Source organism: Dromaius novaehollandiae, chromosome 5, assembly GCF_036370855.1.
Source record: "Dromaius novaehollandiae isolate bDroNov1 chromosome 5, bDroNov1.hap1, whole genome shotgun sequence".
NCBI classification, from domain to species: domain Eukaryota; kingdom Metazoa; phylum Chordata; class Aves; order Casuariiformes; family Dromaiidae; genus Dromaius; species Dromaius novaehollandiae.
The window spans coordinates 2473940-2486278 of NC_088102.1; the positions used below are offsets into that span (position 1 = coordinate 2473940).

The 12339-nt window shown below is 43.8% G+C and overlaps 1 protein-coding gene across 2 annotated transcripts in view; it reads right to left on the reverse strand.

The window, feature by feature from the left end:
- Positions 1–12339, reverse strand: part of MDGA2 (MAM domain containing glycosylphosphatidylinositol anchor 2) — a 373737-nt gene that overhangs the window by 36816 nt on the left and 324582 nt on the right. For both annotated transcript variants that reach the window (XR_010389253.1, XM_064511798.1), the window contains exon 10: positions 8977–9125. Coding sequence is in view for 1 of the 2 variants with exons in the window: in XM_064511798.1 (XP_064367868.1) it covers positions 8977–9125 (149 nt within the window). In the remaining variant the exon portion in view is untranslated. The remainder of the gene's footprint in view (positions 1–8976; positions 9126–12339) is intronic.

Here is a 12339-nt window from a genome sequence, read left to right on the forward strand (position 1 = left end):
GGAAACACCCGTAGACTAAAAATAGCTGTGTTATTTCGCTCTTAGTAAAGCTCACAACACGGACTTCTCAGATGCATGGACTCAGATCAGTCACAACCTTGAACGTGATGACACTGCATCCAACTAAACATTTTCTTCTTACTCTTTAAAGTAAGGCTAAAATGTGATATAAACCAAGTGAATCCAGTTTAAGACTTTAGAACTGGCTGCTTCCCAAATTCATTCGCTTATGTCTCAGGGATTAAACAAAACCTGCACTGTTCTTAACCCAAATAGCACAGGTTTTCTGCTCTTTCCCTCTGTTACACATCGACAAAACAGGTTTTCAATTTTTAAAGCCATGTTAAGGGCAGCCTGGCTGCCTGGCCACTGGCACCAGCCAGCATGTGCTTTTGCACATGGAGCAGCAGCTTCCTCTGCAAGGGATAGACCATCGGTTTTGTTGGAGCAACGAGAGACACTATTATCAATGTGACACGAAGATTTAGCTCCTCTGCCTAAATTAAACCTTTGATGCTCAAAACAACAGCGGTTTTTCCGTCATTAAGAAGCGACCCCAAGACCCTTGCCGTATTTCAGTGACGATGACTTCAGTGCGCATCCCAGAAGGCTGCAACTTTCTCTGGATAAATCTAGAGTGACGCACAGTGCATCCCTGTCACTAGCGAACTAATTCCTTTCCCTGTGGTTTCTAAAAGCTATTTACGAACAACCATTTTTTTTTCATACAAACTAATTAGAGAATGACAAATTAATGAATGTAGCTGCAATAAAGAGGACTACGCCAAGCCTTTTAAAGCACAGCACACCGGAGCCGCGATCCTTCGTCAATAATGGAAAGCTGCTACGTTGTCTCGGTAAATGAACTGGAAAAACACGGCTGCATTTCAAGCAACCTTCACGAGTCTCTGCATAAATATGTCAGGGAGCAATAATGCAAGACGACAAGTGCACGATGCCAACGTGCGTTTCCATCAGAAGTTAACGTGCTGATTTTGTGGATGCTTTTAAGTAAGAATGAATTTCTGCCCCAAAATCACACCTCAACTGTCAGATATGAATGCTTCAACTAACCATTTCTTAAATACTTAAGACAATTAACGGCACACAAGGGGAAAGGAAATAGCCACTAGATTTTTAATGAAGTTCTCAAAATGTAAATGTGTTGCTGTAAATCAGCTCAAAGACACAGATGCGTTACAGTGCAGTACTGATTTGCCTATTGAGTGGCAATATGGCTTGTATTCAATTAAAATATATGCATGTTTCAGAGGATAAGGCATTCTCTAACAGCAAGAGCCTGGATGGAACCGTTGTCTTCAGGGACAAACCACTCTCATCCCAGCAATTCATCGTTTGAGGAAAGTGCTTATTTAGTCTATATTGGCTAATAAGTTTTAAGATAGTTGCACCCTTCCCTCACTTAGCAGCTTGAGGAAATCTGTTTAAGGAATTGCCAACCTGAATTTTTAAAAAGGGTAATCACCCTTCTCCAAACCACGATTAAAATTTACACATTTTCTCTGGTTAAATACAAAGGCAGCCTTCCTGGCCTCGGCTGGATGCATAGAGACAGTATATCACTGCATCACTGAAACAGTTTTAATAGCACTAGTTCTTTTTTTTTTAAGCAAAACATTTTTTACAACAAATTCTTTCTTAGTTGTTTTTTTTAACAGGTTGCCAGAATCCCTAACAGCAGTTCAGAGAAGAGATGCTGAGGGAAGCGACAGCTTTCCTCGTGACACAACGGCACTTCCATTTGTTACCAAAACCAGAAAATACTCAATCCTGGGTCAGTAAAAGAACTGCTAACTGGACTTTTTTCACAGCGAAGTACTGTGCAATGAAACATGGTGCAACTGCAATATAATATGCCATTTAATTATGTTTCTTGGGAGTCAGTTCTGCTCTGAAGCAAGCCCAGACAGTTATCTTTGCAAGTGAAGATAGCCATCTTCACTGGAGAGGATGCTTTCACCAGAGTTTCTGTAACACTCACAGGCTTTTCTAAAATTTAAGTTATAGCTGCAGTTATTTATGCTGTGTTTTATTATGTTGAAAAGTGTCCTGCATGCTAGACACACAACTCTTACTTGTCATGCTTTTACCTAAGAATATATGCTGTAACTTAGTGCCATGATTTTTATGCACATCTTCAATTTTTGATGTTTTATTGCCTTATTTTGCTATTGGTTTTTTATTTTTGCAAATCCTCTAATATTTCTGAACAACAGTATGACATCCTATGAAACCAATGCTGGCAACAAAACCATTGCAGTCATTTACAGACCTTTTTTCAATTATTCTTACATTGCAGGAATTTTTATTAAAAAAAGCAGGGTAATGAAAAATATTTTTAGGCAGTTATATTTCTCATTTTAAACCTGGATCTGCCCAACATTGAAATTCAGAAGGCCTTGTTGTTTGCATCCATCGGAAAACTAGATAGCAAGAGGATGAAAGAGCAGGCAGGGAAGTCTCAACCATACCACAAGTGTTTAAATAAAGTCAGAAGCAAATAACTTGTTTACTGAAATAAATTCCTCTAGCTTTAGTCATTTCTCTCACTAAATTGCTCTTCAATTCACTCCATTTTCCCCTGCATCTTTCTTGAGGTTTGACTGATACACTGTATTTGTCAGCAGCAATCAATTCATATTGCAGATTTTTCTGCTGAGACAGAATAAATGAAAATTAAGTGTGATACTATGTGCAGGCTGACGTTACAACATGGGACTTGGTTTGGTAGCGTTGGATGAGAGCACATGCTCTTGATGTGAAGCGTGCAAGGAAAGCAGCAGGCTCTGCTGCCGCCACGGCTCGGAGCACGAGGCCGTGACCATCTCCTCCTCCTCCCCACGCTGCCCTCGTCCCTCAGGGAACGACTACTTTGCCATTGCTCCTTCCCTGCCAGGTTTCACCAAAGCGAACAACTGGGCTCAGGAATTACTGCGGGTGACTCCAAGAGAGGTGGGCAGATGCAGGCAGGAGGGTCACGTGTGTCTTGCTTCCTTAATAAATCAGACTAAATAGTTAATTTAAATTAGGTTTTTTAAATAGAATTTCTTGACTTCTGAATGATTAATAAAGCAATAGTGCTCCTACAACAAGCAGAAGATGTTGTCGGTTTAATGCTTTTTTTTTGGAAATATGTATAAGCATTTGCCGAATGTATCTGAAGACTGGTATATGCAACCATTTTTAAAACACAATTAAGAAAAACTGTTACGGATCTACAATGACAGCCCTTGGCTGGCTAGTTTGAAATTCAAGCCTCTGTCTCATGAGGAATAACCATAACAGGTATCAATATTACAACCTGAAAATTGTAGAACAGAACCAGTTTCCCTACTTCAAGGTATTGCACCTGATAAAATCAATCAGACATGTGACTGTGCATGCTGTACTCAGGTTTTTTTTTTGCCAAACCATCTATTTCTGCTGTTTCACAAGTGCGGATGTAACAGGAGAAAAACAATGCCTTGTGCAGACTTCCAAAAGGACCCCCATGCTGTGGAGAAGTCTCTAGGGTGGCTTATTACTCTTATCGCTGTTGAAGAATGCTTAAAATTTTTCATGAAAACAACAATATTAGAAATATTCCAAAGTACGTTTGAATTAGCCTTTCCAATTCTTTCACTTTTTTCTCCCTGAAAATTAATTACTGCGGATATGAGTGCTCATTTTTGAATGGCTGTGAATGCAATTTAATAGTATGTTTGATGCATACCTACTGTACATTCTCTCCCACTTTGACTTTCTTGGCTTCCCTGCTACGTCATGAAACCACGCTCAGCGTTTTTCTCAGAGAACTTCTCCAGTGTTGGCAGTCCCTGTTTGTCTCGACGTTTCTTTAACCACTGTTGAAAATGATGAAGAACTTTCTTGTGTGTCATGCTTTCCTACCTATGAAATCATCCTGGAGTTGAAATATGATGTCTTTATTTTAACTCCACGGAGAGGGTATGTGACAAGATGCTAGGATCTGTTAGAAACCTATAAAACTCTTCTGGTGATTCACCTTCATAGATCAGGTGGATTCTGGTAGCACTATTCCAGGAATATTAAGAAAATTAAAGTGGCCTACCGCAGGGACATGGTCCTGCAGAAGAAGCTGTAGAGAAGTTCTCAGGAAAAAATAAAATGGAAAGGGCCTCTGGAGGCTTCTTAACAAGAAGTAGTCTCCCCAGACAAAAAACTCCTCTGCTTTGAATCTAGATGAAGGGGAGATGGTTGGTTTATGTCATCACCCCTTTTCTATAGCAATTCACTTAAATTAAACCCAGTTCTGTGATTCTTAATTTGCCTGGCTTGAGAATAAAGAGGGAAACCTATGTCATTTCATGCTAACATGGGACTAGAGGTTTGGTTTTTTTGAACACTTTTCAAAACAATAAAATGAGACCATTTTCCCAACCTCTATCTCTTGATTACCATTTAACTGGAAGAAAGTCAAAATCTCAAAATTTTTAATCATGTGATTTATTTATTTTTAATCTCTGCCACCTTTAAACCCCCTCCATGACTAGGTAAGGGTTGCTGAGATGAAATAACTTCATTTCCTCTTTGCTCAAATCTCTAGCTTTAGACATGAAATGTGTTGTCCCACCTCTTTGCTGACAAGTGATTATTACTCTTGAATTTGCCCTTCTCTGACTCTATCCCCGAGTTCCAACTTACTGCGTCATACAAGACCGCGGCAATCCTAAATGAGCATCTCCTCTCCTTGTACCTCTTTTTTACTATTCTGGTCCAATCTTTAATCCTGTTTCCCTTTCATCAGTGGGAACACTGTTCCTGATGCTCCTACAGTACTGGAATGATTTGCTGCTCTTGGCTCATGAATGCTTTCTCCTCTCATCACCAGCCTGGAAAAAGCTCATGAAAAATGGGGGAAAAATGGATGGTCTCAATTCTTTGTTTCACTTCTTCAGCACGCGACTCTAGGGTAGCAGACATGCTTACACATGCCCAGATACACAAGGACAGCTGCTCACCTCCTATATGCTCCCTAAATTTGGAGAACACAGGGGAGAACTTATGGTAGTGAAAGAAATGGTTTAATCTTTGCTTACTTTGGCTCTGGTGGCTCAAGAGAAGCAGCTATTTCACCCAGTGCAGTATTTCTCAGCCAACCTCTGAGTCGCTCCTTCTGCCAAAGGCTGGCAGCAGGACTGGCCTTAGACCGACTCCACGGTACTCAAGGACCTTTTTCTTCTCGGGGAAGTGACCAACCACTTCAAGCCCCCTTTATCTTGCCAAAATAGTCTAATTGGGTCTTACAAGAAGGGTGAATGAGACTGGGTCCCTTTGCTTTTTTTTAATCTCTCCTCAACTAAATATATTCTTTTCTAAGCAAAGCAGCCATGAATTTCCACGAAGAGAAGACCAAGACCGAAGCCTTAACAACTCTTTGAAGGAGGTGGCAGCTAAGTGCATATTTTAGAGCTGTTTTCTCTCCCGGTTGACGGAGCTAGACCTGTCCGAGTCCTCCACGCACTGCCGGAGAAAACGAGCAGCAACAACAACTCGCGCGCCGACTCCCAAGGGAGCTCCCGGTCATGGAGTTAGCTCCTCATTTCTTCACGCAGTTACACGATGCTGCTCAAGTGAAGAGGAGCACAGCGGTGCAGAGCGCTCTGCCGCAGCGTGGCTTGACAGACACCGCGGCTCAAAACCCTCAAAGCCGATTAAAACCCAGCGGCAGGGAGCCACTGCCCACACGCTGTGTCAGCTAGCAACTCGGACAAGACTCTGTGCTTGTTAAAAAATATCGTTAAGTCCAGAATGAATCCTCGAAAGACAACATGGGAAACGCCTGGGCTTAAGCAAAGTGCTCTAAATAATTCCAGCCCCTTCCCGACTCTCCCAGAAGGAAGCAGCCTTCACACCCGGGCACGCAACCAGGACACGCTCGATGAAGACACTTCGGCCAACCAACCGTGTCTCATACGGGCAGTTTGTAGCTTTAGAAAGACAGAAAAGTAGGGGGAAGAGCTCCAAAATTGTCTCAATGAAAGCCATATAGATAGCTTCCATACAAATGCAGCTATTCTTATAGAGTCTCAATTCACTTCTTGAATTGAGTAGTTTCATCCCTAAAATACATTTTTCCGGTTGTACTGCTTGCTGGAGGCTCCAAGAGCCCAAGGACTGCTCCTGGCACCAAAGGAAAAATAGCCCGTAGCACAGCACCCGTGAGAGCACTTTAAAAGCTTTCAGGAGGGGTGTTTCCAAGTTAAAACTTCCCATACTCTAGACACATCTTATTTTCTAAGTTCTGCATTAAAGCTGGCTGGCTCCGCATACCATGTTAAACGCATTAACCTGTTAAAATAATGATAAAAAAAAAGATGTGATCTTTAAAAGAGGATCCACAACAAGATATTCTGATATCACAAGAAAGTTGCTACCATTTAGCCAGACCCGCAGGGCGACCCGTGAAATGCCGGCAGCCGCGATGTGGTCCAAACACGGCTTCACCCTCTGCAGCTTTTCCCCAGCCTGCTGAAGGCTCCCCAGCGGCACATCCTCATCTTCATTTGGACAGGTCCCCCTTCAGCATTGCCCAGTGCCACGTCCTCTGCTCCGGCAGCCCTTTCTCCACCATCCTTTTTCTCAGCGCGTTATATCTCTATTTCTCTCCAGTAGTTTGTTGCCAGCAAAACTTTCCAAAACTCCGAGCCGGTCACGGCAGAGAGCACATCTTTAACCCTGCAACCTCGCGGGGTTTCAGCCAGCTGAGATATCTGCCTGTCATTATAATGCTGTGCAATCTAACAAATTCCCAGCAGCACAATTTGTCTTTAATAAAAAACCCCACGTAGTCTGCTGCATTTCGTTACCAGGCTCCTCTGGCTTTCTGCAGCCGCCCTATTAAGCGCATCCTCCGCGTAGCTTCCTCCAGCTACGTGGCGAAGGCAGAGGCAGAGCTACAGCAGCGAAGCTCTTATGAAACCTCGTACAACACCGCAAATACTGCATCTCACGCTGCTGTAGTTTGTAACCCAGACAAAGATATGGGAGTCTATTTTGTATCGTTTCTCCCCAAACCATCTTAGCGGGGGGAAAAAAAACCCAAACAACAAAAGCAACAACAAAAAATACATTGCCAAGTCAAATAAATTACCTAAACACAAACATTTCAAAGGGCAATCTGCTGGTAACAAGTACCAGCAGGTGTCAAAGAACATAAGGATTTTAATTATCACCCTTGTTTCAGGGGAATTGCTGCCGTAATGAAAGAGCGTGTCCGGATAGCTCACCACTTTCTAAATCACCCAAGTTTCAAACGCAGCATCAGGCAGACCACGGGAACAGGCATTGGCAGAGAGTGCTGTCAAGGACGTTAGAGAAAAGGAGCTACTCATTTTAAGCACCCAAAATAGATAATTAAAAATAAATTAAAATGAAATGGAAAAAGCCGCTAAAAACCCTAATGCGAATACAAATAATTTCATTATATATTCTTTTACTTAGCAATTTTTTTTTAATTTAACAATTCCTCTCGGGTACTAGAGAATAACAGGGCTGATTTGTGCCTAATGATGCAAACCGTTGCATAAACATTTAATAAAAGTCCCTAATTTTCATTTCAGATTAGTTAGATTCAGGCAGAGACACGACTCACACTGGATATCTGTGTGTTGGAGCAGCACCCTCGCCGCCAGCCCACCACGTGCGCGGGTATCAAGGCCTTTCCCTGGAAACACCCCCAGCAACACCCTGAGCTACAGCTACCACCAAAGCTAAGAAACATTCGCTAAGGAGCACAAACCCACGCTCAAACTGTGCATTTGTTTTGCAGCCCAAAAGCTCACCCCGGTCGGAGATCTCTGTGGCAAGGTACTTTCTGCGCTCTAAGATTAAAAATTATATATATATATAGATGTGACTCCAAGAATCAGCCTTGTCCCTGATCCGTATTCGCTCTGCACAAACTATCATTTCACGTATTGAATAACCAAAGATGTTGGCGTTATGGCAAGGGACAACGCTGGCAGCAACAGCGAGAGCTCAGAGCAGTAAAACGCAACTCCGAGGGGACCGCGGTGGCCAAGGAAGCATTCACACCATTCATACCAATGAATATTTGAAGATTATTCATTTTCAAATCATGCATTTTTCCTTTAGAAAGCCTAGTAGTACTGAAAACCAAAGCGGCAGCGTCGACCCCTGGTACATTTGTACTGTTTAGCACACACAGGATCTAGACAGGGTCATAAAAAAGCAGCATGGCACAAAAACCCCTTTCCCTTTGGAACCTATTTCTGAGATTTTGTGTAGACTTAGATGAATGTATCACTGCAAACAAACCTTCGCCTTGCCCTGCGAAGGGGAAGGAGGCGAGGGGTTGCCTTTTAATTAGAGTTCAGGCAATGCACAGATCGGTTCTTTCATTTTAATTAACTATTAAAACTCAAGCTGTGTAGCAATCGCGTTGAAAAGAAGATAGATAACATTTTTCCTTAAAAATTGCTGAACGGTAAATTAATGTTGACTACTATGTTAATTTAACAGTTCCTCTGCAAACAGCGTGGTACCGTGCTTTTTTAACAGTAGCGAATGTCCTTTGAAAGTCCAAAGCCAATCCTACGATGATGCAAGCGCGACGGGCTTTAACGCGGTTATGGGAGGTTTCTCAGTTCTCAGGGATCACATGTTTCTGTACGAAAGCTATGTTTCTTGCTATATTTATCTACTTACGTGGAAGACATAATAAAAGATATATAGATAGAGAGATAGAAGTTAGATTTCTCTGCAAGTTTCTCCTGCGCAGTCCCTCGAGGCGCCGGCTCCGCACTGCAAACGTGCAAGTGGGTTTCCAGGACCGGCGAGCGGCAGCGGACGCCTCTGCAATTCGGCAGCAAATCCAAACAGGATGAAACAGGGGGGAAAAAACAAAAGCCAGAAGGGCAGGCGGCTCTGGCGGAGGTCCGCGCGCTCCCCGTCCCAGCCGACCGCTCTCCTCACCTGCCGGATGCCCAGGCGGTACGCGAGGATGCGGTCCACGGCGTCGGGGTTCATCTGGGTCCACTGGAGGCTGTAGGAGTAAACGCGGGGCCGGTTCTGCCACAGCGGGTTGTAGGTGTCGTAGTAAAACTCCGGAGCGTACGCCTTGCCTGCAGGACATGCGAAAGCAAAATGAAACGAAAAAAAAAAGCAAAAAAAAAAAAAAAAAGAAAAACAAAGAAACCACAGAACGATCAGACAGTGAGCTCTAGAACTAAACTTTGATTTTAATTTGAAATCTCTCTCTCATCCCTTCAGCTTGAGTCATTTCATGGTCCAACTTCTTCCAAAAGCGTGTTTTGGAACTATTCTCCCGTCCGTGTTTCGGAAGGACTCCCGACAGCGCTGTGCCTCTACCGCTAACGGTGCCTCGGGGCATCCTCGGCCCAGGCGTGCGGAGCCTCTAACAGGCAGCCTGCAGCAACCCAGCACCTCTCTGCACTGACGTTTCATGGCCCGGCTGACTAAAACGGAGATGTAAAAGCTGCACAAGGGGCTGGGTGAGGACTGCTGCGCCCAGCAGAGCTGATGCGAAACGGCATCCCGAAGCTGCCAACGCAGAAGGGGTGTTTCCAACGAATGCTGCCTTCGGCACATCTTCTCTTCTCCCACTTCCCAAAGGAAAACAGATATAGGCCAGCTTTCTCAACGCTCTACATGTGCAGACTTCTACAGCTTCAGGCACATTATTTAGCTGAACATATATATATGTACACACGTGCACTGCAGCTACAGAGGAGGAAGCGACATCTGACATCGCATTTTGGGTATAGGAGCATCTCACTGTTATTATATTCTTCATTCTCTACAAATATGAAAAATCGAAGTGTGATTTCCCTAACATAAGACAAAGGCTTACCTAAATTCACCAAGGTGGAGCTCCCTTTGACTTAAACCCACAAATCCAAACGCCACATTCACATGTAAATTATCTTTTTGGCATCTAGAGTATCCCACAACAAGCGATTTGTGTATAGCAGCAAAAACGACCAGGACTGCCTGATTTGGCTGCCTCGACACAGGCAGGTAGCGGCACACGCGATGCACGGGAGCGACTGCAACACCTGCACGGGGAGCAGAGCCCCGGCACCGGCTTGAGCTGTAGCCAGAAGCCGCGTACAGCCTCCTCGAGCATCACCACGACCGCCCGGCTACCTGCCAAAATCTTCCCAGAGTTGTCTTAGGGGAAAGACAAAACGTGTTTCAGCAGCCAAAGAGACCACACCAGCACACTCCAAATCAATTTTCTATTGAGCAGCTTTTCATTTCTGCTTTTCCCTTTTTCCCTTTTTTAATACATCATCCAAACAAGGCAACCTTGCTCCGCGTTCTTGAAATAAAGCGTTAGGATTGACCCAAAGCGATATTTAACAGGTGGATTTATAGAAAACATTTCTAACAACCACTTTTTGTCCTGACGGATGCAGCAGGGACAAAACCAAAAAGTAAAACCTCCACAAACTCCAGTTTAACAAAGGTTTTGTCTTAGAATTTCCTTGGTCCTTTGAGACCATCGCCGACTGCTGTGTTTGCTCTGTGGCTCCGAAATGCTCCCGTCCGTACACGCATGTAGCATTAATGTGCTGGCACAATAACTGGCCTAACGACGTGGACCAAACTCCACTGGTGTCCCACCAAGCTGGGGAGCTCTGCGGGGGCCTGAAAGCCAACGAGCGGCTCATTGCTGTCCCACCAGAGACGTACCCATCACAGCAGTACCCATTCATCACTTCCCCTTCAGCTACTGGGAGCCTGTGTTATTTAAGTAACATTTAAGTAATTTAAGTAATATTTAAGTATTTTCTCCCTAAAAGTATTCCTACGTACAGGTGTAAACAGAGATGGGGTGGGGAGACATCTTGCTCTAGAAATCTAGAACTTCAATCACCAGAAAGGGAGTGAGAAGAGGAGAAAAGAGGGAAAGAGTGAAAAAGGAGAAAGGAAAAATAATAAAAAGGAAAAAAAACTCCAGCATTTAGAATAGTTATGTTAATTTGCAGGACGAGGACGATGACAGCCCGAGGGCTAATGGTGTGGGTCACAAATTGCCCCCCGGCTCACAGGGGTGGACTGCGATGCTTCAAGCCCCAGGCAAAGCTGGAAGCTGTTATCAGAGGACGTTTTCTTGGGGAAGCCCCACACACGGTGCCCATGGCCAGCCGACACCGTCGCTGCACCTAGCATGCACCACTCCTCTGTGCGTGGTTTCTTCATTCCTGGCTCATCATCTTTCAGATAGAAAACATGGAAATAATTTTGTATAGTTCACAGGCCAAATTCTCTTCTGAATTGTTTTTCCCTTGCAGTATAAAGTACTTTTTGCTTATATGTGGCAAAGAGAATAACCTTCGGTCAGACAAGAACCAAAGCTGGTTTGCCCAGAAGAGTTTTCCTGGATCCAGACCAGCCACAGGATTCACCCACCTCAGACTACCAGCTTTTACCTGCTTGCCTGGGACCCAGGTGTGGTATCTGGGGCTTAGAAATAAATAACGGTGTTTGCTTTGCAAAGTCGTAGCTGGAGCACAGATTTTTGTAAAAGCAGAACGCAAAGGTGGTTTTGGGTCTCCTGCTTTGAAGATATGCCGATCTCGTTGTGGTTTTTGACAAAGCTTTCACCTTTGGGTGTGCCACCCCTGCAGGCCATGCTTTTCTTTGGAAAGGATGAAAAGCCCTTTCAGCAGGGACAGCTTTGCCAGGCTGACCAGCGAAGCTGCACATGCTATTAGGCCAGATCAGAGCAGATACCTTGGTGGTGGAGTAGCAAACAACAATACTCAAGAGGAAATGAAGCAAAGCAAAACTGCTGTTCTGAAAAATGAAATGCAAGATAAATAAAAAAAAGAATCGGTGGTCAGTAAGATTTGTTTCTCTTGTTTAGGTGCAGTGGAAATAATGGAGAAGAGCTCATGCTGAATGCAAATGATAATCCTCCCTGTGCTACTGCAGATGGACATAATGGCATCTCTGGGGGTCTGCAAAAAGGATCCATAATTAGACGCTTGCCACAATACGGGCACTTGAACAACATAGTCACCTTTTGTGAAATAATGAGGTCTCATGAAGTGCTGCATTATTCTAAATCCATGATAACAGAAGAGCTTTCTGGTGCCAATGGAAATGCTGAAAATTTAACAACACAACATTAAGTCCTTAACTTGCGAACTTCAGAAGTACCAAGAAAGCTGGGTAGTGTTTTAGAGTACACAAGAAGTATATGTCACCCTTGAAGGAAGAAGAGTGATTAGACACATGGACAGTTTACTTGGGCTTGCAGATCTCACCTGTCCCCAAGAGCATTTGTCCTGATTCAAGACAAGTGCC